Source organism: Bombina bombina, chromosome 2, assembly GCF_027579735.1.
Source record: "Bombina bombina isolate aBomBom1 chromosome 2, aBomBom1.pri, whole genome shotgun sequence".
Lineage (NCBI taxonomy): Eukaryota > Metazoa > Chordata > Amphibia > Anura > Bombinatoridae > Bombina > Bombina bombina.
This window is the reverse complement of record NC_069500.1, coordinates 445,011,629-445,038,370: the sequence shown is the minus strand read 5'-3', so window position 1 is coordinate 445,038,370 and position 26,742 is coordinate 445,011,629. Positions and strand designations below refer to the sequence as shown.

The 26,742-nt window shown below is 41.8% G+C and overlaps 2 protein-coding genes across 2 annotated transcripts in view; one reads left to right on the top strand and one right to left on the bottom strand.

The window, feature by feature from the left end:
- Positions 1-19,528, bottom strand: part of CHEK2 (checkpoint kinase 2) — a 531,010-nt gene extending 511,482 nt beyond the window's left edge. The window contains exons 1-2 of the mRNA XM_053702076.1: positions 19,390-19,528; positions 11,099-11,220 (exon numbers count right to left, since the gene is read on the bottom strand). The gene's annotated coding sequence lies outside the window, so the exon portion shown is untranslated. The remainder of the gene's footprint in view (positions 1-11,098; positions 11,221-19,389) is intronic.
- Positions 19,465-26,742, top strand: part of HSCB (HscB mitochondrial iron-sulfur cluster cochaperone) — a 50,990-nt gene continuing 43,712 nt past the window's right edge. The window contains exon 1 of the mRNA XM_053702078.1: positions 19,465-19,855. Within this exon, the coding sequence (XP_053558053.1) occupies positions 19,572-19,855 (284 nt within the window). The 5' untranslated portion in view covers positions 19,465-19,571. The remainder of the gene's footprint in view (positions 19,856-26,742) is intronic.

The following is a 26,742-nucleotide window of genomic DNA, read 5'->3' as shown; positions in this document are numbered from 1 at the left end:
TATATAGTCTCATTTTCTGTAGAGCCTTCAAAATAATGTAACTGCCAGAACATACAGCGGTCAGAAAAATATTACTATAGTTTACAACTCAAGAGAAAAATGTTCTGGTAAGGAGAAAAAAAAATAATTACTAGTTAAAGATCAGAAAAAATATGATTTCAGGATTTAACACTCATTCACTGCAACATCCATATCCTATAATATAAAAGGCCAAGTGTGTTTGTCCGAAGCTGTCATGCGCAGTAGAGACAGCACGAGGACAAATACACCTGGTCTTACCTGACATGCTGTTTGCAGCGAAAGTGGGCGACAAAAAGAGATAGGAAAGAGTTAAAGAGAGGGGGAAGAGCAGAAGAGAGGGGACATTGCAGAAGAGAGGGGAGAGAGAGAGCAAAATAGAGGGGAAAGAGCAAAAGAGAGGGGAAAGAGGAAAATAGAGAGAGGGGAGAAAGACAAAGAGAGGGGGGAGAGAGAGAGCAAAAGAGAGGGGAGAGAGAGACAGAGCAAAAGAGAGGGGAGAGAGAGAGCAAAATAAAGGAGAGAGACAGAGCAAAAGAGAGGGGGGAGAGAGAGAGAGACAGAGCAAAAGAGAGGGGGGAGAGAGAGAGAGACAGAGCAAAAGAGAGGGGGGAGAGAGAGAGACAGAGCAAAAGAGAGGGGGGAGAGAGAGAGACAGAGCAAAAGAGAGGGGGGAGAGAGAGAGACAGAGCAAAAGAGAGGGGGAGAGAGAGAGAGAGCTCAAAAACATAATTTATGTAAGAACTTACCTGATAAATTAATTTCTTTCATATTAGCAAGAGTCCATGAGCTAGTGACGTATGGGATATACATTCCTACCAGGAGGGGCAAAGTTTCCCAAACCTCAAAATGCCTATAAATACACCCCTCACCACACCCACAAATCAGATAAACGCATAGCCAAGAAGTGGGGTGATAAGAAAAAAGTGCGAAAGCATAAAAAATAAGGAATTGGAATAATTGTGCTTTATACAAAAAAATCATAACCACCTCAAAAATGGTGGGCCTCATGGACTCTTGCTAATATGAAAGAAATGAATTTATCAGGCAAGTTCTTACATAAATTATGTTTTCTTTCATGTAATTAGCAAGAGTCCATGAGCTAGTGACGTATGGGATAATGACTACCCAAGATGTGGATCTTCCACGCAAGAGTCACTAGAGAGGGAGGGATAAAATAAAGACAGCCAATTCCGCTGAAAATAATCCACACCCAAAACAAAGTTTAAATCTTATAATGAAAAAAACTGAAATTATAAGCAGAAGAATCAAACTGAAACAGCTGCCTGAAGTACTTTTCTACCAAAAACTGCTTCAGAAGAAGAAAACACATCAAAATGGTAGAATTTAGTAAAAGTATGCAAAGAAGACCAAGTTGCTGCTTTGCAAATCTGATCAACCGAAGCTTCATTCCTAAACGCCTAGGAAGTAGCAACTGACCTAGTAGAATGAGCTGTAATCCTTTGAGGAGGAGTTTTACCCGACTCGACATAAGCATGATGAATTAAAGATTTCAACCAAGATGCCAGAGAAAAAGATAACAAATAGACTAGAAGTCTTTCGGAAATTCTTAGTGGCTTCAACATAATATTTCAAAGCTCTAACTACATCCAAAGAATGCAATGATCTCTCCTTAGAATTCTTAGGTTTAGGACATAATGAAGGAACCACAATTTCTCTACTAATGTTGTTAGAATTCACAACCTTAGGTAAAAATTTAAAAGAAGTTCACAACACCGCCTTATCCTGATGAAAAATCAGAAAAGGAGACTCACAAGAAAGAGCAGATAATTCAGAAACTCTTCTAGCAGAAGAGATGGCCAAAAGAAACAAAACTTTCCAAGAAAGTAATTTAATGTCCAATGAATGCATAGGTTCAAACGGAGGAGCTTGAAGAGCCCCCAGAACCAAATTCAAACTCCAAGGAGGAGAAATTGACTTAATGACAGGTTTTAAACGAACCAAAGCTTGTACAAAACAATGAATATCAGGAAGATTAGCAATCTTTCTGTGAAAAAGAACAGAAAGAGCAGAGATTTGTCCTTTCAAGGAACTTGCAGACAAACCTTTATCCAAACCATTCTGAAGAAACTGTAAAATTCTCGAAATTCTAAAAGAATGCCAGGAAAAATGATGAGAAAGACACCAAGAAATGTAAGTCTTCCAGACTCTATAATATATCTTCCTAGATACAGATTTACGAGCCTGTAACATAGTATTAATCACAGAGTCAGAGAAACCTCTTTGACTAAGAATCAAGCGTTCAATCTCCATATCTTTAAATTTAAGGATTTGAGATCCTGATGGAAAAAAGGACCTGGTCTTAACGGAAGAGTCCACGGTTGGCAAGAGGCCATACGGACAAGATCCGCATACCAAAACCTGTGAGGCCATGCTGGAGCTACCAGCAGAACAAACGAGCATTCCTTCAGAATCTTGGAGATTACTCTTGGAAGAAGAACTAGAGGCGGAAAGATATAGGCAGGATGATACTTCCAAGGAAGTGACAATGCATCCACTGCTTCCGCTTGAGGATCCCTGGATCTGGACAGATACCTGGGAAGTTTCTTGTTTAGATGAGAAGTCATCAGATCTATTTCTGGAAGTCCCCACATTTGAACAATCTGAAGAAATACCTCTGGGTGAAGAGACCATTCGCCCGGATGTAACGTTTGGCGACTGAGATAATCCGCTTCCCAATTGTCTATACCTGGGATATGAACCGCAGAAACTAGACAGGAGCTGGATTCCGCCCATACCAGTATTCGAGATACTTCTTTCATAGCCAGAGGACTGTGAGTCCCTCCTTGATGATTGATATATGCCACAGTTGTGACATTGTCTGTCTGAAAACAAATGAACGATTCTCTCTTTAGAAGAGGCCATGACTGAAGAGCTCTGAAAATTGCACGGAGTTCCAAAATATTGATTGGCAATCTCACCTCCTGAGATTCCCCAACCCCTTGTGCTGTCAGAGACCCCCAAACAGCTCCCCAACCTGTCAGACTTGCATCTGTTGAAATTACAGTCCAGGTCGGAAGAACAAAAGAAGCCCCCTGAACTAAACGATGGTGATCTGTCCACCACGTCAGAGAGTGTCGTACAATCGGTTTTAAAGATATTAATTGAGATATCTTTGTGTAATCCCTGCACCACTGGTTCAGCATACAGAGCTGAAGAGGTGGCATGTGAAAACGAGCAAAGGGGATCGCGTTCGATGCAGCAGTCATAAGACCTAGAATTTCCATGCATAAGGCTACCGAAGGGAATGATTGTGATTGAAGGTTTCGACAAGCTGAGATCAAATTTAGACGTCTCTTGTCTGTCAGAGACAGAGTCATGGACACTGAATCTATCTGGAAACCTAAAAAGGTTACCCTTGTCTGAGGAATCAATGAACTTTTCAGGAAATTGATCCTCCAACCATGATCTTGAAGAAACAACACGAGTCGATTCGTATGAGATTCTGCTAAATGTGAAGACTGAGCAAGTACCAAGATATCGTCCAAATAAGGAAATACCACAATACCCTGTTCTCTGATTACAGACAGAAGGGCACCGAGAACCTTTGTAAAAATTCTTGGAGCTGTTGCTAGGCCAAACGGCAGAGCCACAAACTGGTAATGCTTGTCTAGGAAAGAGAATCTCAGAAACTGATAGTGATCTGGATGAATCGGAATATGCAGATAAGCATCCTGTAAATCTATTGTGGACATATAATGCCCTTGCTGAACAAAAGGCAGGATAGTCCTTATAGTTACCATTTTGAATGTTGGTATCCTTACATAACGATTCAATATTTTTAGATCCAGAACTGGTCTGAAGGAATTCTCCTTCTTTGGTACAATGAAGAGATTTGAATAAAACCCCAGCCCCTGTTCCAGAACTGGAACTGGCATAATTACTCCAGCCAACTCTAGATCTGAAACACATTTCAGAAATGCTAGAGCCTTCGCTGGATTTACTGGGACATGGGAAAGAAAAAATCTCTTTGCAGGAGGCCTTATCTTGAAGCCAATTCTGTACCCTTCTGAAACAATGTTCTGAATCCAAAGATTGTGAATTGAATTGATCCAAATTTCTTTGAAAAATCGTAATCTGCCCCCTACCAGCTGAGCTGGAATGAGGGCCGCACCTTCATGTGGACTTGGGAGCTGGCTTTGGTTTTCTAAAAGGCTTGGATTTATTCCGGACTGGAGATGGTTTCCAAACTGATACCACTCCTGTGGGTGAAGGATCAGGCTTTTGTTCCTTATTGTGACGAAAGGAACGAAAACGATTATTAGACCTAAATTTACCTTTAGATTTTTTATCCTGTGGTAAAAAAGTTCCTTTCCCTCCAGTAACAGTTGAGATAATAGAATCCAACTGAGAACCAAATAATTTATTACCCTGGAAAGAAAGGGAAAGCAAAGAAGACTTAGAATACATATCAGCATTCCAAGTTTTAAGCCATAAAGCTCTTCTAGCTAAAATAGCTAGAGACATATACCTGACATCAACTCTAATGATATCAAAGATGGCATCACAAATAAAGTTATTAGCATGTTGAAGAAGATTAACAATGCTATGAGAATTATGATCTGTTACTTGTTGCGCTAAAGCTTCTAACCAAAAAGTTGAAGCTGCAGCAACATACGCTAAAGATATAGCAGGTCTAAGAAGATTACCTGAACATAAGTAAGCTTTTCTTAGAAAGGATTCAATCTTCCTATCTAAAGGATCCTTAAAGGAAGTACTATCTGCCGTAGGAATAGTAGTACGTTTAGCAAGAGTAGAGACAGCCCCATCAACCTTAGGGATTTTGTCCCAAAACTCTAATCTGTCAGATAGCACAGGATATAATTGCTTAAAACATTTAGGAGTAAATGAATTACCCAAATTATTCCATTCCCTGGAGATTACTTCAGAAATAGCATCAGGGACAGGAAAAACTTCTGGAATAACTACAGGAGATTTAAAAACCTTATTTAAACGTTTAGATTTAGTATCAAGAGGACCAGAATCCTCTATTTCTAATGCAATTAAGACTTCTTTAAGCAAAGAACGAATAAATTCCATTTTTAATAAATATGAAGATTTATCAGCATCAACCTCTGAGACAGAATCCTCTGAACCAGAGGAACCATTATCAGAATCAGAATGATGATGTTCATTTAAAAATTCATCTGAAAAATGAGAAGTTTTAAAAGACCTTTTACATTTACTAGAAGGAGGAATAACAGACATAGCCTTCTTAATGGATTTAGAAACAAAATCTCTTATGTTATCAGGAACACTCTGAGTATTAGATGTTGACGGAACAGCAACAGGTAATGTAACATTACTAAAGGAAATATTATCTGCATTAACAAGTTTGTCATGACATTCATTACAAACAACAGCTGGAGGAACAGATACCACAAGTTTACAGCAGATACACTTAACTTTGGTAGATCCAGCACCAGGCAGCGTTTTTCCAGACGTATCTTCTGACTCAATGTCAATCTGGGACATCTTGCAATATGTAATAGAAAAAATAACATATAAAGCAAAATTGATCAAATTCCTTAAATGACAGTTTCAGGAATGGGAAAAAATGCCAGTGAACAAGCTTCTAGCAACCAGAAGCAATAAATAATGAGACTGAAATAATGTGGAGACAATAGTGACGCCCATATTTTTTAGCGCCAAAAAAAGACGCCCACATTATTTGGCGCCTAAATGCTTTTGGCGCCAAAAATGACGCCACATCCGGAACGCCGACACATCCGGAACGCAACTTCCGGCGACACGTATGACGCCGGAAACAGAAATAAAAATTTGCGCCAAAAAAGTCAGCGCCAAGAATGACGCAATAAAATGAAGCATTTTCAGCCCCCGCGAGCCTAACAGCCCACAGGGAAAAAAGTCAAATTTTAAGGTAAGAAAAAAATGATTTATTGATATGCATTATCCCAAATATGAAACTGACTGTCTGAAATAAGGAACGTTGAACATCCTGAGTCAAGGCAAATAAATGTTTGAATACATATATTTAGAACTTTATATAAAAGTGCCCAACCATAGCTTAGAGTGTCACAGAAAAAAGACTTACTTACCCTAGGACACTCATCTACATGTAGTAGAAAGCCAAACCAGTACTGAAACGAGAATCAGTAGAGGTAATGGTATATATAAGAGTATATCGTCGATCTGAAAAGGGAGGTAAGAGATGAATCTCTACGACCGATAACAGAGAACCTATGAAATAGACCCCGTAGAAGGAGATCATTGAATTCAAATAGGCAATACTCTCCTCACATCCCTCTGACATTCACTGCACGCTGAGAGGAAAACCGGACTCCAACCTGCTGCGGAGCGCATATCAACGTAGAATCTAGCACAAACTTACTTTACCACCTCCATAGGAGGCAAAGTTTGTAAAACTGATTTGTGGGTGTGGTGAGGGGTGTATTTATAGGCATTTTGAGGTTTGGGAAACTTTGCCCCTCCTGGTAGGAATGTATATCCCATACGTCACTAGCTCATGGACTCTTGCTAATTACATGAAAGAAAGAGGGGGAGAGAGAGCGCAAAAGAGGGGGGGAGAGAGAGCGCAAAAGAGGGGGGGGGAGAGAGAGAGAGCGCAAAAGAGGGGGGAGAGAGAGAGCGCAAAAGAGGGGGGGGAGAGAGAGAGCGCAAAAGAGGGGGGGGAGAGAGAGAGCGCAAAAGAGGGGGGGGAGAGAGAGAGCGCAAAAGAGGGGGGGGGGGAGAGAGAGAGCGCAAAAGAGGGGGGGAGAGAGAGCGCAAAAAAGGGGGGAGAGAGAGCGCAAAAGAGGGGGGGAGAGAGAGCGCAAAAGAAGGGGGGGAGACAGAGCGCAAAAGAAGGGGGGGAGACAGAGCGCAAAAGAGGGGGGAGAGAGAGGGCAAAAGAGGGGGGAGAGAGAGGGCAAAAGAGGGGGGAGAGAGAGGGCAAAAGAGGGGGGAGAGAGAGAGGGCAAGAGAGGGCAAAAGAGGGGGGAGAGAGAGGGCAAGAGAGGGGGGAGAGAGAGGGCAAAAGAGGGGGGAGAGAGAGGGCAAAAGAGGGGGGAGAGAGAGGGCAGAGAGAGGGCAAAAGAGGGGGGAGAGAGAGGGCAAAAGAGGGGGGGAGAGAGAGGGCAAAAGAGGGGGGAGAGAGAGGGCAAAAGAGGGGGGAGAGAGAGGGCAAAAGAGGGGGGAGAGAGAGGGCAAAAGAGGGGGGAGAGAGAGCGCAAAAGAGGGGGGAGAGAGAGCGCAAAAGAGAGGGAGAGAGAGCGCAAAAGAGGGGGGGGGAGAGCGCAAAAGAGAGGGAGAGAGAGCGCAAAAGAGGGGGGAGAGAGAGACAGAGCAAAAGAGGGGGGTGGAGAGAGCGCAAAAGAGAGGGAGAGAGAGCGCAAAAGAGAGGGAGAGAGAGCGCAAAAGAGAGGGAGAGAGAGCGCAAAAGAGAGGGAGAGAGAGCGCAAAAGAGAGGGAGAGAGAGCGCAAAAGAGAGGGAGAGAGAGCGCAAAAGAGAGGGAGAGAGAGCGCAAAAGAGAGGGAGAGAGAGCGCAAAAGAGAGGGAGAGAGAGCGCAAAAGAGAGGGAGAGAGAGCGCAAAAGAGAGGGAGAGAGAGCGCAAAAGAGAGGGAGAGAGAGCGCAAAAGAGAGGGAGAGAGAGCGCAAAAGAGAGGGAGAGAGAGCGCAAAAGAGAGGGAGAGAGAGCGCAAAAGAGAGGGAGAGAGCGCAAAAGAGAGGGAGAGAGAGCGCAAAAGAGAGGGAGAGAGAGCGCAAAAGAGAGGGAGAGAGAGCGCAAAAGAGAGGGAGAGAGAGCGCAAAAGAGAGGGAGAGAGAGCGCAAAAGAGAGGGAGAGAGAGCGCAAAAGAGAGGGAGAGAGAGCGCAAAAGAGAGGGAGAGAGAGCGCAAAAGAGAGGGAGAGAGAGCGCAAAAGAGAGGGAGAGAGAGCGCAAAAGAGAGGGAGAGAGAGCGCAAAAGAGAGGGAGAGAGAGCGCAAAAGAGAGGGAGAGCGCAAAAGAGAGGGAGAGCGCAAAAGAGAGGGAGAGAGAGCGCAAAAGAGAGGGAGAGAGAGCGCAAAAGAGAGGGAGAGAGAGCGCAAAAGAGAGGGAGAGAGAGCGCAAAAGAGAGGGAGAGAGAGCGCAAAAAGAGAGGGAGAGAGAGCGCAAAAAGAGAGGGAGAGAGAGCGCAAAAAGAGAGGGAGAGAGAGCGCAAAAAGAGAGGGAGAGAGAGCGCAAAAAGAGAGGGAGAGAGAGCGCAAAAAGAGAGGGAGAGAGAGCGCAAAAAGAGAGGGAGAGAGAGCGCAAAAAGAGAGGGAGAGAGAGCGCAAAAAGAGAGGGAGAGAGAGCGCAAAAAGAGAGGGAGAGAGAGCGCAAAAAGAGAGGGAGAGAGAGCGCAAAAAGAGAGGGAGAGAGAGCGCAAAAAGAGAGGGAGAGAGAGCGCAAAAAGAGAGGGAGAGAGAGCGCAAAAAGAGAGGGAGAGAGAGCGCAAAAAGAGAGGGAGAGAGAGCGCAAAAGAGAGGGAGAGAGAGCGCAAAAGAGAGGGAGAGAGAGCGCAAAAGAGAGGGAGAGAGAGCGCAAAAGAGAGGGAGAGAGAGAGCGCAAAAAGAGAGGGGAGAGAGAGAGCGCAAAAGAGGTGGGGGGAGAGAGAGCGCAAAAGAGGTGGGGGGAGAGAGAGCGCAAAAGAGGTGGGGGGAGAGAGAGCGCAAAAGAGGTGGGGGGAGAGAGAGCGCAAAAGAGGTGGGGGGAGAGAGAGCGCAAAAGAGGGGGGGGGAGAGAGAGCGCAAAAGAGGTGGGGGGAGAGAGAGCGCAAAAGAGGTGGGGGGAGAGAGAGCGCAAAAGAGGTGGGGGGAGAGAGAGCGCAAAAGAGGTGGGGGGAGAGAGAGCGCAAAAGAGGGGGGGGAGAGAGAGCGCAAAAGAGGGGGGGGAGAGAGAGCGCAAAAGAGGGGGGGGGGGAGAGAGCGCAAAAGAGGGGGGGAGAGAGAGCGCAAAAGAGGGGGGGAGAGAGCGCAAAAGAGGGGGGGGAGAGAGCGCAAAAGAGGGGGGGAGAGAGCGCAAAAGAGGGGGGGAGAGAGCGCAAAAGAGGGGGGGAGAGAGCGCAAAAGAGGGGGGGGAGAGAGCGCAAAAGAGGGGGGGGAGAGAGCGCAAAAGAGGGGGGGAGAGAGCGCAAAAGAGGGGGGGGGAGAGAGCGCAAAAGAGGGGGGAGAGAGAGAGCGCAAAAGAGGGGGGAGAGAGAGAGCGCAAAAGAGGGGGGAGAGAGAGCGCGCAAAAGAGGGGGGAGAGAGAGCGCGCAAAAGAGGGGGGAGAGAGAGCGCGCAAAAGAGGGGGGAGAGAGAGCGCAAAAGGGGGGAGAGAGAGCGCGCAAAAGAGGGGGGAGAGAGAGCGCAAAAGAGGGGGGAGAGAGAGAGTGCAAAAGAGAGAGAATGCAAAAGAGAGGGGGGAGAGAGTGAGAGTGTAAAAGAGAGGGGGGATAGAGAGTGCAAAAGAGAGCAAAAGAGAGGGGGAGAGAAAACAAAAGAGAGGGGGACAGAGGGAGCAAAAGAGGGGGGAGAGAGGGAGCAAAAGAGAGGTGGAGCGAGAGAGAGCGCAAAAGAGAGGGGGAGAGAGCGCAAAAGAGAGGGGGAGAGAGCGCAAAAGAGAGGGGGAGAGAGCGCAAAAGAGAGGGGGAGAGAGCGCAAAAGAGAGGGGGAGAGAGCGCAAAAGAGAGGGGGAGAGAGCGCAAAAGAGAGGGGGAGAGAGCGCAAAAGAGAGGGGGAGAGAGCGCAAAAGAGAGGGGGAGAGAGAGCGCAAAAGAGAGGGGGAGAGAGCGCAAAAGAGAGGGGGAGAGAGCGCAAAAGAGAGGAGGAGAGAGCGCAAAAGAGAGGAGGAGAGAGCGCAAAAGAGAGGAGGAGAGAGCGCAAAAGAGAGGGGGAGAGAGCGCAAAAGAGAGGAGGAGAGAGCGCAAAAGAGAGGAGGAGAGAGAGAGCAAAAGAGAGGGGGGAGAGAGAGAGCAAAAGAGAGGGGGGAGAGAGAGAGCAAAAGAGAGGGGGGAGAGAGAGAGCAAAAGAGAGGGGGAGAGAGAGAGCAAAAGAGAGGGGGGAGAGAGAGAGCAAAAGAGAGGGGGGAGAGAGAGAGCAAAAGAGAGGGGGGAGAGAGAGAGCAAAAGAGAGGGGGGAGAGAGAGAGCAAAAGAGAGGGGGGAGAGAGAGAGCAAAAGAGAGGGGGGAGAGAGAGAGCAAAAGAGAGGGGGGAGAGAGAGAGCAAAAGAGAGGGGGGAGAGAGAGAGCAAAAGAGAGGGGGGAGAGAGAGAGCAAAAGAGAGGGGGAGAGAGAGAGCAAAAGAGAGGGGGAGAGAGCACAAAAGAGAGGGGGAGAAAGAGAGGGGGAGAAAGAGAGGGGGAGAGAGAGAGCAAGGGGTGGGACCACTGTACTGCAAAAAATGGCCCGTGTGAACGGGCTTTAGGACTAGTTTTTTATAAAGCGTCAACATATTGAACAGCGCTGTAACATTAAATATACAGTTATGGAGTACAGTAGTCAGAAGTCAGAAGCCCTGCCCTTGATCACTGTAAACCATCTTTACATAAAATGATCAACAGGACAGGTGGACTCGTGAGCTTAATTTATAAAGGGAGCACATAGGGAAGTGGAGGAAGTGGGAACATAAGCAGCAGAGATATCCTAAAGTATGCTGTATGTAACCTTGAACAGATATGTTTTTAAGAAATGCTTGAAGCTTTGGAGACTAGAGGCAAGTTTGACTGAGCAACGCAAGGAGTTCCATATGATAGGTGCAGTTCTTAAGTAGTCTTGTAGATAAGAGTATGAGGAAGTAATGAGAGATGAAGAGATAAGTAGGTCTTGGGCAGAGTGGAGGAGGCGGATAGGAGAGTATTTGGAGGCAAGTTTAGAAATATAGGGGTGGTGCAGTGTTGGTGAGGGCTTTGTATTTTAGAGTCAAAATTTAGAATTTTATTCTTGAGACTAAGGGAAGCCAATGGAGGTATTTGCAGAGAGGTGACGCATATGTGGAATGCTGCTTAAGAAAGATGAGCCTGCCAGAGGCTTTCATGATGGATATAGCAATAATTAAGCTCAAAAGCTTAGTGTAAAAATGAAGAAAAAAAAACACATACCTGAATAAGTGATACATTGAGAACTTTTGTATTTCTTGCTGAGACTTCTGGCAGATGCCCAGGCACAAAAATAATTTGCTTGGAGCTGGACTGAGCCCACCACACATACAGGATTAGACAAGCTGCAAAATGCCCCAGAGATTATTAACAAAAACACATTTATGTATTTATTATATAGCAAACACTTATTTAGTTCTTATTGCATAAAAATCACTACTAGACACATTCTGCATGCAAGGACACTTTGAATATGAGCACTAAAAACAAAGTTTAATGGACAGTCTAGTCAAAAATAAACTTTCATGATTCCAATTTACTTTTATCACCAATTTTGCTTTGTTTTCTTGGTATTCTTAGTTGAAAGCTAAACTTAGGAGGTTCATATAATAATTTCTTAGACCTTGAAGGCCGCCTCTTAATCTGAATGCATTTTAACAGTTTTTCACTACTAGAGGGTGTTAGTTCATGTGTGTCATATAGATAGCAATGTGCTCACGCACGTGAAGTTACCTAGGAGTCAGCACCGTTTGGCTAAAATGCAAGTCTGTCAAAATACTCTCTCTGTGCAAAGAAAATCACAAAGACAAGGGCGCCTCCTCGTGTGATATAGTTTGGACAAATGTAAAAATAGGTGAATACAGATTTTATACTCACAAGTAAAGCAGCACTCTGTTGTGCTTATAGAGGCAGACTGGGAGTTCACAGTGTCCCAGTTCACTGACCAAGGCAGTGCAACAAATCACTCCAGGGTAGATTTCAATCAAGCTCAGGCTCTCAGCAAAGAGTTAAAATACCATAGTTTAATGGTGCAGTAAAATACAATATAAAATGTCACAAATGTGACCGTAACAATGGATAAACAAGCATTTTACATTTGTCCAAACTATATCACACGAGGAGGCGCCCTTGTCTTTGTGATTTTCTTTGCAAAGAGAGAGTATTTACCCAGACTGGTTTTGTGACAAGGAGCTGACTTCTGGATCTAAGGGAGAATCTTATGTATGTGCTACCCAGGAGGACTAATAAACCTCTGAAGTGCCCTCCTAATCTTGGGACTGCCTGAGCATCAATATCATATACAGATAAGAACTTATTAGAGACTTAATACTATTTATTTATTATATATTGTTTTAAGCTGCATTTTCTGTTTATATTGATCTCATCAAATCACATTTGATGAGAGTCCATGTCTCATTTTTTCTGTAATTGTCATTATTATTTTGTCTTTATACATTATTATCTGATCATTTTATATTATTTTTAAGTTTTTATTGTTTTTACTATACTTCAGTATTATCCTACAGATTGTTTTATATATTTCTTCTAGCGCCCCCTAAAGTTACGCTTGCATAGTGTAACAGGTATTTCTAAGTCTGTCAAAATAACTGAAATAAGAGGGCAGTTTGCAGAGGCTTAGATACAAGGTAATCACAGAGGTAAAAAGTGTATTAATATAACTGTGTTGGTTATGCAAAACTAGGGAATGGGTAATAAAGGGATTATCTATCTTTTAAAACAAAACAAAATTCTGGTGTAGACTGTTGCTTTAAAGGGATACTAAACCCATTTTTTTTATTTCATGATTCAGATAGAGCATGAGATTTTAAGCACCTTTCTAATTTACTCCTATTATCAATTTTTCTTTGTTCTCATGCTATCTTGATTTGAAAAAGCAGTACTGTAAGCTTTAAAGCCAGACCATTTTTTGTTCAGCACATGGGTAGCACTTGCTGATTTGTGGCTAAATGTAGCAAACCAATCAGCAGCTCTACCAAGGTGCTGAACTAAAAAATGGGCCGGCTCCTAACCTTTTATTTCTGCTTTTTCAAATCAGTACAAAGAAAAATTGATAATAGGAGTAAATTAGAAAGTTGCTTAAAATTGCATGCTCTATCTGAATCATGAAAGAAAAAATGAGGGGTTAATATCTTTAATTACTCTGGGCATGCTATTTATTGAACTCACAGCTCTCTACAGGAAGGCAAGGTAGCAGTTTTTCCTTTGAAGTGTTGCTAGGAGACATCTAATCTAGGTGCAATCAGTTTATTACACATGTTCAGAAAAGCTGCTAAAATCATGTGACAATAGAACCAAATTTCTGCAATGTGTGCGCTGTTATCTAGCTGTAGGCAGTGGCAACAATGATAATTTCAAAGTGCTCATTTAGGAAGAAAACAAGTAAGTTGTTTGGTGTTTTTGTTACACAATCTGTTTCCTTACATGTTTACATAGATTTAACATATTTTTCTACTAAAGAGCACTGTGTCATATCTATTTAAGTAGTATGGATATCCTCTATAATTTAAGCAAAAGTTATCTTAAAAAAAGCACAGATTAGTATTTTGGGCTCAAATATAATGGGAAGCGTTATAGTTTTATTATAACACCATAATTATTCATGCACAAAGCATTTTGGGAAGTGTGTTTTTTCCCATTGCAAAACACAGATTTCAAAAGTATTGGCACCCCTACAAACAATATTTGGTTAAGCTTCCTCTGGAACAGATAAAGCACTGAGTCTATCCCTGTGAAGTCTGAGGTAGGTGATGCAGAGTCCTTAGGTCATCCGAAGCTACAGTAGCGTTTTAAGGTTTTCTCTGTCTTTTTTAATGTATAAATTCCAATAAAGGGGTGGGGGGGGGGGAGTTGTACAGAGCGCCTACACAAAAGGCTAAAGTGGCTAAAATAAGGTATATTTAATTAAATACGACCTGGGTAAGAAACTTACAGCATAAAAATACAATATACATTAAAAACATGGATCCATGCGTTAACAATGTAAAATATCAATCCTAAAAACAGCAATGTTGCTAAAAACAGCGGTCCTTCTAAGAACAGCGATCCTACTAAAAACTAAGTGTGACAATTATTAATACAATAGGGTAATAACAGAATCTGTAAGCATTTATGAGCGTCAATGTGGACCAAAATGTCTAAGGAATGTTTCCAACACCTTGTTGAATCTATGCCATGAAGAATTAAGGCAGTTCTGAAGGCAAAAGGGGGTCCAATCCGGTACTAGCAAGGTGTGCTAATAAAGTGGCCGGTGAGTGTATATATATTTATATAAGCAAACAGAGTAGTGAGCGGCGCACTCTCTCTCCCCCGCAAACACGTTCAACAGCACACAGGAGAGTGGGGTATGACGTCAGACGTCAGGTGCTGACAGGCTGTGCTTGATGGTAGCGCATCGTTCAAACTGCCCAAAGTGATACAAGAAACAAAAAGGTGAGTCCAAAGCACCAGCCTTAATCGTCAGAAAAATTCAAAAAACCTTTATTCCAAAAGATAAAAACGTGTAAGGTACTCAGCATAAAAAAATCATTCAGATTCTTAGCATAGAAGGTGAAGCAGTGCTCCTAAGCACGGCTTCACCTTCTATGCTAAGAATCTGAATTATTTTTTTCCGTTTCATATAAAAGCTCAGGCACCTCGTCAAGGTCCTTTCCACTGTCTGAGTTCCTAACACAGCCACACAATGCGCGCTTACAAAGCCAAACAAACTGGGAACAAGGGAGGGGTGCACAGGTATATGTAATCACCCAGAGAAATACAAGACACGGAAGGAGACTGCACTCCAAGACCGGACCGGGTACATATCCAATGACTCTGCAACATCCCAGCCCTGGGTGCTTAAACAGCACTCCCAAAAAACTGTGCTGTCACCAGAGTCACAGGCAGTTAACCCCAGTCCGGAATGGGTGCAAGAAACATAGGGGGATTACATATACCTGTGCACCGCTCCCTTGTTCCCAGTTTGTTTGGCTTTGTAAGCGCGCATTGTGTGGCTGTGTTAGGGACTCAGGCAGTGGAAAGGACCTTGACGAGGTGCCTGAGCTTTTCCCATTTGGCCAGATGCGGTAACTAACCTTTCCAGTTGTGTTTTTAAATCTTAGCTGTGAGCTAGCTGGTTAGTGCTGGGTATCTCTATGTGTTGTATTATTATTTGTTTGTAATCCCCCTATGTCTCTTGCACCCATTCCGGGCTGGGGTTAACTGCCTGTGACTCTGGTGACAGCACAGCTTTTTAAGCACCCAGGGTTGGGATGTTGCAGAGTCATTGGATATGTACCCGGTTCGGTCTTGGAGTGCAGTCTCCTTCCGTGTTATTATATATATATATATACACATACATACACACAAATATACATATACATATACACACACATATATACATACACAATACTGTGCAAAAGTCTTAAGCCACCATTAGATGTGTTGTTTTAGCAATGGTATACTTACAATAATAATTATTTCTCAGTCTCTTTATTAGAATACAACCAGAAAATACAGGATATTTGTATGTAGTATTAAAAACATACAAAAAACATTAAAAACAGCTTTTATAGGCTAAAGTGGCAAATATTTAGTGTGACCTCCCATTACACTTGAGCAATAGCAGGAACCTGGCTTTCTTTAAACTATATTGAATGGAATCATAATTAATGTCATTGCTAACACCTATTTGTCCTACTATTTCATGTGAAAAAGGTCTATCACACCAGGTTTGTGCAAGGCATGCTTGAGCATTACATACACATGGGGTATAAGTTTAATTAGTTGGAAGCTTGCTAATAAGACCAACTTTCAATTATTATTATTATACTTTATTTATGAAGCGCCATCATATTCCTCAGCGCTGTCCATGGATACAGTTCATTTAAATTAAACAGTAATATAAAACTTCGAAGAGACAGGACAAAATTTTACAAACACATACAGGAGAAATTGAGGGCCCTATTCCCGTGGGAACTTACAATCTAGAAGGGTAGGAGGTTGAGAAAAAGGAGGTGAGGACTGCAAGATTGAGAAAGATGTTAATGCAGATTTAGATGAGGGAAATGTTGTTAGGTAAGAGAAATATTATTGAGTTGGGTGGATCTTAGTTGGCGGGCTGGAGTATACTTCTTGATTAGAGAGGATAGGTAGAGGGGAGCGGTGTTGGTGAGCGCTTTGTATGCAAGGGTGAGAATTTTGAATTTCAAAAAATTCCAATCACATCATTCCATTCAAAATGCCAAAGATCACAGAATTTGAAAGACATAAAATCATACTTTTTCATCAGCAAGGTCACCCTCAAAGGGAAATCAGTGAACAAACTGGATACTTAAAGGACCAGTACACTCAAGGATGTTAGTTATGTAACACCATTAGCACAGTTTAACCAAGTATAGTAGGTAAATAAACATAATTATTAGAATAATGAAACTTTTTTTTTTTTACATTATTTTCTTTTTTCCTAATCGTGGAGAGTGACGATCTAGGAACACCCAGACAAAAGGGCTGGGTTACACAGGTCAATTACCCCGCATCATGACCAATCAGCATTCACTATTTAAAAATATGCAAACGTCACACTCCTTTAATGTCAACCACAGTGTGCGCTCAAGCGAATACAGAGGTTTGTTATGTAGTGCTAGGGACTTTGCTATGCAACTGTCAGCTGCTGGGGATAGGATAGTGACTCATGTGCATAGCGTAACACAGGGTCTGATGGAGCTGATGTACGGCTTTATCTCACTGTGTGTAACTGTAATAATGGGAACCACATTAGCTGTGGGAGATGCATATATACATATTAGTGCACAGTACATCAGCTTTATCAGACCCTATGTTATCCCATTCACATGAATCGCTAAAGCTCCCTTGTTTTTGCTCTGTGCAGTGAGTACAGCGTAACACAGGGTCAGAAGGAGCTGGAGAGGCCGGGCGCACCAGTGATTATCGTTCCTTGTACCGGTGGTGCACCTTCCTGCCCTGAGTCACTGTCCTTTGTGCGCTTTATACACTAGAGCAGCCTACCCAATGTGTAGTGCGATTCGCATGCACCAGTATGGAGGGGAAAAAAAATCTGCCCCCCCCCGTGGAACACGGACACGCAATTGCGGTGACGTCATCCTAGGGGCTGGAGCATGCGCCCTGCTCAGAAGGGACTGTGCTCGAGTGGCCGCGTGGCCAGAAAATATCAAAATAGATATTGTTAGCAGCCCAAAAAAGCGGAAGATTGCAAAAATATTTTATTCAGATACAAAATGAATTCTAAAATAAGCAACACAGACCTAGGTTTACTTTAACTTGACTTGATAAATGCAATAAAATTAGTTCTTCATTTGGGTAAACTGTCCCTTTAAGATGTGGTATTCAAGCTGTTATAAAGAAATTTGAAAAATCAGGAGAGGTCAAGGTCAAAAAAGGGCTGGAAGGCAAAGAAAACTTTCAAAATCTAATCTGAAGTTTCTCACAGTTACTTCTTTGAGAGAGCAGAAGTCCAGCAAGGACCTGACTCAGCATCTGGCAGCATAATCTGGATGCCAAGTTGACCCTTCTACAGTCCGTTGAGGCTTGATCAGGAATGGTCTTTGTGGAAGGGAAGCAGCCAAGAAACCACTCTTTTGGAAGGGTAACAGGGTGAAAGGGCTAAGATATACTAAAGCTTACAAAGATTGGAATGAAGATCAGTGGAAAAGAGTATTATGGAGAGACGAATCAAAGTTTTTAATTTCTGGGTTTAATTGTCGACAATATGTAAGAAGAGATGGAAGAATGAGTGCTTGCAGCCTTCAGTGAAACATGGTGGAGGGTCTGTCCTTGTTTGGGGCTGCATTTCTGACAGTGGTGTTGTCCGAATTGATGGGATCATGAATGCTAAAAAGTACAGACAGGTTTTAATTCATCATGCCATTCCTTCTGGAAAGCACCTGATTGGGAATCGTTTTGTTTTTCAGCATGATAACGATCCCAAGCACACTGCTAATGCAGTGAAATCATATTTGGAGAGAACAGCTGATAAAACACTGACAGTCATGGACTGGCCTCCACATAGTCCAGACCTCAATATTGAAGAGGCAGTATGGAATCACCTGGACAGAGAAAAAAATAAAAAAGACAACCTAAATCTAAAGAACTCTGGGAAGTGCTGAAAGAAGCCAGGTATAATATACTAGAAGATTACTTCAAAACACTTCAGGAAAGTCTCCCAAAAAGAGTTCAAGAGGTGTTTAGTGCCAAGGGAGGTTACATTAAATACTGACGTTCGCCTGAAGAAGTCATTTTATTCTGAAAATTGTGGTTTTTTTTATATTTTGTGTACATATTCCCTGTATTTTCTGTTTGTATCATATATATATGATACAAACAGAAAATTTTTCTTCTTGTGGAAGAAACAAGGAATAACTGTAATTAGCAGTGGTCTGGTAGCAAATACATATATGTGGACTTAACCAGATCTCACTGCATTAAAGAGACAGTAAAGTCAAAATCTAACTTTTAAGGTTTGGATAGAGAATACAGTAGTTTTTTTTTATATCCCTTTATTTATGAAGTCTCAAGGAGGATTATAGAGAACATGATGCAAAATGTTACTCCTATTATCATTTTTTCTTCATTCTCTTGGTATCTTTATTTGAAAAAGCAAGAATGTAAGCTTAAGAGCCATCCCATTTTTGGTTCAGCACCTGGGTAGAGCTTGCTGATTGGTATCTAAATGTAGCCAATCAGCCAACACTACCCAGGTGCTGAACCAAAAATAGCCCAGCTCCTAAGCTTACATTCCAGCTTTTGCAAATAAAGATACAAAGAGAACGTAGAAAAATTGTTAGCAGGAGTAAATTAGAAAGTTGCTTAAAATTGCCTGCACTATCTGAACCATGAAAGTTTACTTTTTACTAGACATAATTTGGGATAAAGAACTGAAGGCTAAAAAAAATGTGGCCACAAATTACACAACCCAGTTTTAAACACTTGCATGTTAAATACAAGTGTTAAAAGTACTTTTTAAGGCAGTTTTTCCCAACTCCAGTGCTCAGGACCCTTAACAGGCCAGATATTCATAATTTAACTAGAGCAGGTGAAATAATCATCTGATGGGTGAATATCTGGCCTGTTAAGGGTCCTTAGGACTGGGTTTGGGATACAGGTACTGTATTGGGAAAAAGTGTTAAAGATTGTGTGGTTCAATAAAGATTTTTTTTCTATTGTAAAGAGAGAATGGATTTCCGGATTAACCAGTATTGTTGTATGGATTTAATAAAAATAAAAAAAACAGTAATTTCCAGTTTAATAAATATTACAATGAATAAAATAATCTTACATGTGTATTTATAAAAAAAAAAATCTGCCCTCTACCCCAAACCAGGAAGAAGACAATACAAAGAGAACTCGATGACAAAACGAGTGAGCAACCGGACTTGGGGTGACAGTGGCAGCGCGCGCACCCAAAAGCACAAACAGTGACACCAGACTTGCTAACACGCCTGTCTAAACCCACTAGGATGTCATTGCGGGTCACTCACCTGCAATCGGCAGTCACACGCGAAGACTTCTTGCACATCTTTTGGCGCCGCCAACAGTCAAGCAGCAGCGACCAGTCAGAGACTGTGACGTAAGCTGTGACCTTTCACCCCAGGAAGCATGCCGATAGTTTTGGCAGCTCTGCTGAGCCTAGTGTTATGGGTGATCGCTGTGCGTTGCGGTGATGGAGGTCGCACGGTTTGTCCTTAGGAGCTGTTCCAGGCTGCGGCTTCGTGGATTAAGAATTGATCAGCACTGGAGGATCCCCGTTAGGCTTGTGATACTGCCCCGAGTGTGCTGCCAGCTTTCCAGTGACAGTCAGCGCCGTACGCTGTGTATGACCGCGGCCCCAAGCAGGTTGTGCTGGAAATGCCAAAAGACTGTGTCCGGGGCACAGCTGTTCTGTTCCTTCTGCCACTCGCTGCAGCCACCGGATGAAAACAGGGACTATTTTCAAATATTAGATTGGTAAGACGTCCGAATGCCCCTTGTCCATTCATTGTTTCTTTATAGTAAAAGTTACTATGTATAAATATTGTATAATGCACACAAACCATGTTGCAGTGTTTCTTCATTAGAACACATAAAAGGACTAGGCATTGTTCTACAGTTTTTACACCAATTATTTAATTTTACTCCACCCCAATTTCGCAGGATAGCATGATACATCTAGTAATACACAATATTGTGAATATTGCCAAAATAATTTCAGATTTTCTATTCGTTTTACTAACATTTCTTTGATCTTCACAATATAAATAAGTCAACTAAATAAAACTGCTAAATATATATATTGTTACTGGGAACCACTTAAATAAACCCTGCCCTGCAAACACCCAGTTCTGCTTCAGAACCTAGTCTGCCACTTAAAGGGATACTAAACCCATTTTTTTTATTTCATGATTCAGATAGAGCATGAGATTTTAAGCATCTTTCTAATTTACTCCTATTATCAATTTTTCTTTGTTCTCATGCTATCTTGATTTGAAAAAGCAGTACTGTAAGCTTTAGAGCCAGACCATTTTTTGTTCAGCACATGGGTAGCACTTGCTGATTTGTGGCTAAATGTAGCAAACCAATCAGCAACTCTACCAAGGTGCTGAACTAAAAAATGGGCCGGCTCCTAACCTTTTATTACTGCTTTTTCAAATCAAGATAACATGAGAACAAAGAAATTGATAATAGGAGTAAATTAGAAAGTTGCTTAAAATTGCATGCTCTATCTGAATCATGAAAGAAAAAATGAGGGATTAGTATCCCTTTAATAAGATCACTATTTCTGCCCCCTAGTCTTCCGGTTCTGGGTAGAGCAATTGCACATTTTTATCAATATTATTTTTAGGAGCTGTTTGAAAGTGTTTATTGTCTACAAAATATATGGCCAAAAGTAAGTTGACACCCCTAGTAATTACGGAGTTCAGGTTTTTCAGCCACACCCATTGGTAACGTACAAAAAATCCAGCACATAGCCCTTCAATTTCCATAGACAAACTCTGGAAGTACAGTGGGTCATGCTAAAGAGCTCAGTGACTGTTCCAGGCATTGATTCAGATAGGACATGCAATTTTAAGCAACTTTCTAATTTACTCCTATTATACATTTTTGTTTGTTCTCTTGCTATCTTTACTTAAAAAAGAAGGAATGTAAGCATAGGAGCCTGCCCATTTTTGGTTCAACACCTGGATAGATCCTGCTGATTGGTGTCTAAATGTACCCACCAATCAGCAAGCGCTACCCAGGCGCTGAATCAAAAATGGACTGGCTCCTATGCTTACATAACTACTTTTTCAAATAAAGATACCAAGAGAACGAATACAAATTTATAATAGGAGTAAATAAGAAAGTTGCTTAAAATTGCATGTCCTATCTGAATCGTGAAAGAGAAAAATTGGGTTTTGTGTCCGTTTAAGCCACAAAGTGGTAGAACATGCAAACTCACAGAGCGAGCTGCTGAGTTCTGAATCATCTGTTGCATCCGTCACTACATAGTTCTAATCTGCCTCTGGATGTAACATCAGCACAAGAACTGTGCGTTGGGAGCTTCATCAAATGGGTCTTCTTGGCTGAGTAGGTATAACATCAACATGTGCAATGTGGTTTAAAGCATTGTAACAAGTTCTCTGGAGTGATTAATCGCACTTCACTATCTGGAAGTCTGATGAAAAAATCTGGGTGTGGAGGATACCAGGAGAAAGCTACTTACCAAACGTATAGTGCTTACTGTAAGGTTTGGTGGGGAGGCATAATGGTTTGCGGCTGTTTCCATGGTTTGGGCTAACTAAGCCATGAAGACATTTTAGACATAGACAATTGGGTGTTTCCAACTTTGTGACAACAATTTAGCGAAGGCCTGTTCCAGTATTACTGTGCCCCTGTGCAGAAAGTGAGGTCCATGAAGACATGGTTTAAAGAGTTTTTGGTATGAGAGAACTCTTGTGACCCACAGAGACCTGACCTCAAGCCCATTGAACACTTTTGGGGGTCAATTTATCAAGCTCCGTATGGAGCTTGATGCCCCGTGTTTCGGTTCGCCGGGAAACAGAAGTTATGAAGCAGCGGTCTAAAGACCACTGCTTCATAACTTGTCCGCCTGTTCTAAGGCGGCGGACATAAATCAACCCGAATGAATACGATTGGGTTGATTGACACCCCCTGCTAGCGGCTGATTGGCTACGAATCTGCAAGAGGTTGCATTGCACCAGCAGTTCACAACAACTTGCTGGTGTAATAATAAATGCCGACAGCGTATGCTGTCTGCATTTATCAATGTGCGGCGGACGTGATACGCTGCATCGTATCATGTCCGTCCTCACTATAATAAATAGACCCCTTGGGGTGGATTGGAATTTTGATTGTGAGCCAGAACTTCTCGTTCAACATCCGTGCCTGACCTCACAAATGCTGGGGGTTTTTTGTTGTTTTTTTGGCTGATTGGGTAAAAATTTCTCACAAACATACTCTTAAATCTTGTGGAAAGCCTTTGCAGGAGACTTGCAGCTATTATAGCCACAAAAGGGGAGGTGCATTTTCATGTTAATGCCCTTGGTTTTGGAATAATTTTATATTTTAGGTATGATGGTCAGGTGTCCACTTACTTTTGGCCACAAAGTGAATATTTGCTTACTTTTGATCTTACTTTTGGCTTATCCTTTCTGATTTGGTGGATCAGGAACCACAAACATTCGCATGAAATTGGGGGTTACTACTAAATTTAATTTTAGATTTCACGTTTGGTTTTAATTAGATATTTTGTTGCAAAGTATTGCCTGTTGCAGTGGAAAAGGTTTTATGCTTACTAATCTGACGTCTTGGAGCTTCTGGGTGGAAACTTTTGATGACATCATTAGCTATGTAAACAATGATCTCATCAGAGATGTAAGTTTGAAGTGTTTCCACTGCTCTGCAAAAAATATGTAGCCAAGTAAGAAAATAAATTGCTAAAAGTAAAATTTTATTTTGAGACCATTGTTCATCCTAATCATATCAGGATAGGGAACATCAGACTCCAAAAGTTGTATGCTCTGAGATGTACACAGATGTTTCAGACCGTACAGATGTGTATATAGATAAATGTTTATCTAGAGCAGACATCCTCAAACTTGGCCCTCCAGAGGTTTTTGAACTACATTTCCCATGATAGTCAGCCAGCATATCGGCTGGCTGAGCATCATGGGAAATGTAGTTCCAAAACCTCTGGAGGGCCAAGTTTGAGGATGTCTGATTTAGAGAGTCCAAATAATTTAAAGGCTGTGACACTTAAAAGGCAGTTATATTTTGCAATGGATTAAAATATACTGTATATATTTAGTTAACATGAAACATTAACATTATTCTAAAAAAGTCTCATGTAAACTTTCACATTACCTTCTATTTTAATTCTTAGAAATAACAGTTCCTGTGACTTATGAGGTTCTTGACCAGAATATTGCCACAACAACAATATACAGACTACCAAAATATTGCAACTACAATGTTGTCATTGGCTCAATGTGTAACAGCAATGTTGTGTATAAAGGAATATTGCAGATGATTTCCCATCAATAGTCCATCCTAACAATAGACTGTGAAAATATCTCTCTCGCTGTCTCTCTCTCTTTTGCTCTCTCCCCTTTTTCAAATAAAGATAGCAAGAGAACAAAGAAAAATTGATAATAGGAGTAAATTAGAAAGTTGCTTAAAATTGCATGCTCTATCTGAATCACGAAAGAAAGAAAAAAAAAAAAGGGTTCAGTGTCACTTTAAGTTTGAATTTCAGGATAGGATTATCATTTTAAGGTCTTTTTCTGCAGCTATTTTCAAAATAATGCAATATGCTAACTCTAAAAAATAATAATTAAAAAAAAAAGTATGTATGTGTGTGTGTATATGTGTGTGTGTGTGTATATATATATATATATATATGTATGTATGTGTATATATATATATATATATATATATATATATATATATAAAATCACTCACACTCTCTCACTTGTTTTGGGGGGCAATTTTGAGAGGGGCAGTTCAGCTCTACCAAATGAGTTCCCCTATTGCATCATTTTAGACATAGCTGCAGATAAAGATAAAATTATCAAAAATAATAAAATATATACATTTTTGTTTTTAGATGAATCAGATGATGTAGATGAACACATTTTGAGATTGTTTTGTTTTTTTCTACAGTCAGAAAGCTACAGGTTTTTGTGAAATGTGAATTTTTTTATATACGGTTGTAATCAAAATTTACAGACTTTTAGCTGTTTGCAATGAACAATTCAGACAAAAGTAATTGAAATAGCTCAACACAACAAATGCTTCAGGTAGTTTCCCCAATTTCAACTGAAAATGCAACTTTAATGAATTCTGCAGTCTCAAAATTATTTAATCCCTTAATGGCAATCATCTTTAGCACTTAGTAGTGCACCCTTTTGCTGTTACGACCTGCTGCAAATGAGATGCATAGCCAGGCATCCATTTCTGGTAGTGTTCCTGAGGAATCTTAGCCCATTCCTCATGAGCAATGGCCTCCAGTTCAATAATATTCTTGGGTTTGCGTGTTGCAACCGCCTTCTTCAAATCCCACCAGAGATTTTCTATGGGGTTCAAGTAAGGTGACTGTGATGGCCACTATATAATCTTCCAGAACTACTTCTGCAACTAAGCCTTGGTGGGATTTGATGTATGCTTGGGATCATTGTCCTGTTGGAAGTTCCAATAACGTCCAAGCTTCAGCTTTCTCACAGACGGCATGATGTTTTCTCCTAGGATTTTGCATAACCAACACAGTTATAATAATACACTTTTTTTACCTCTGTGATTACCTCGTATCTATGCCTCTGCAAACTGCCCCATTATTTCAGTTCTTTTAACATATTTGCATTTTAGCTAATCAGTGCTCACTCCTAGGTAACTTCACGTGCGTGAGCTCAGTTATCTATATGAAACACATGAACTAATACCCTCTAGTGGTGATTGGTGAAAAACTGTCGGATTATAGGTGGCCTTCAAGGTCTAAGAAATTAGCATATGAACCTCCAAGGTTTAGCTTTCAACTAAGAATACCAAAGGAAAAACAAAGCAAAATTGGTGATAAAAGTAAAATGGAAAGTTGTTTAAAATTACATGCCCTATTGGAATCATAAAAGTTTATTTTGGACTTGACTGTCCCTTTAACTGTAGACAGAGTGCTCTTTTCAGTGTATGCTTCATTCTTCCTCTAGACATACCGCTGATCCATCGGCCGAAAAGTTCCAGTTTTGTTTCATCACTTCACAGAACAAAATCCCCAAACTTCTGTGGTTTACTTATGATTTTGAGCATATTGGAGCTGACTTTTCTTGTGCTTTTGGATCAGTAGTGAAAAACGTCTTAAAGTTCTAGCATGGAAAACTTCTGCGTTTAGTACGCGCCTTATTGTGCAAACTGAAACCGCAGTGCCTGTTGCCACCAAGGTTTTTCTCAACCTGCCTTCTCAGAAATCTGTTTGCAGGAGTTGATAACTTCCTCTTTCTGCCACATCCAGGTAGTGTAACCACTGATCCAACGGTGTCTCTAGGAACATTCAGTGCCTTTGCTATCTTTCTATCCTGTTCTTTGTTTGTGAAGGGCGATGATCTCTTCTCTTAACTTTTTGGACCATTCTTTTGACTTGGCCATATTTATAACATGCAGTCAGATGTGACACTCAACAAACAGCCAGTTCAGGTATTTCATGTGTTCTAGCTAGGGTTGCCACCTCGGCCATGTTTTCCTGGACACTTATGAGTCACACATGCTGCAGGGAGGAACAGGTATTGTGCTGTTCATCAGCACTAATTATGTGATGTCCAGAGGCACAATACATGTTCTGCCCTGCTTACCCTGCAGCATGTGTGACTCATAAGAGTCCAGGAAAACATGGCCGAGGCGGCAACCCTAATTCTAGCTCAAGCACACTTGGTGCAACGAATGAAGCCCTTGATTAGTTGCATCAGGTGTGCTTGAGACAACACCAGTTTGGCATATTTGTGCTGTTGCAAAGTATTTTATTCAGGGGTTGAAATAATTTTGATAAAAAACAATAGTCTTTAAAAGGACAAGTGTGGTAAATGTGTATTGAAATTCATTCACATTTCTTTAAGCACTTTCAAGTGCTGTAATCGCAGGCCAGATATTCAAGAGTAGTCTGGCTGGGGGGCGGAGCCAGCAACCTAGAGGACTAGACGCATGCTTTTAGAGCTCCGGCTCTAAATGCCCCAAAATCGCATTAAGAGCCTAATATAATGCAAATCAAGTCCTATGAACATATAGACTAATAGCCTGACTGCAGTTTGGAGAAGGGGCCGCTTTTATGGGCCAACGCAATAACCTGACAATGAGCTTGGTGGCTTGAACACAGTCAGTCAGTTCAGACAGCGGCCATATTTATGACCACGTGGACGGACGGTACAGCTTACAATGGAGAGCGCTCACTGGATTTTAACTGAAATTGGCAAACTCCTAGAAGTGTATCAACATGCGTTTACAGCTGTCTTAACCAATACGCCTGGTCCTGCAGTTGGTAGTGAAGTTTGGCCAGAAAAATGCTTATACACCGCTGTCGGCGGGGGAGCTAGTGGAGCTGCACCGGAGCCTTCACATTTATTGCGCACTTCTGATTCTACCGCGAGAGCTAATGACAGCTCAATTTGTCAGAGATCTGAGCAACGGCCATTAGTGCACACAGCAATACAAGCTATCGCTGGTTTGCCAGTGCTTAATAGTGGAGTGAAACTAGGAGCTGCGGCAATGATGGAGCTGTTGGGGTCATGGATCCGGATCTCGGACCTCTTACTCGCCAAAAGGCTACACAGGTATGGAACTTGCTCCCAATATCCAACCCAGGAGGCTGTGGAGAC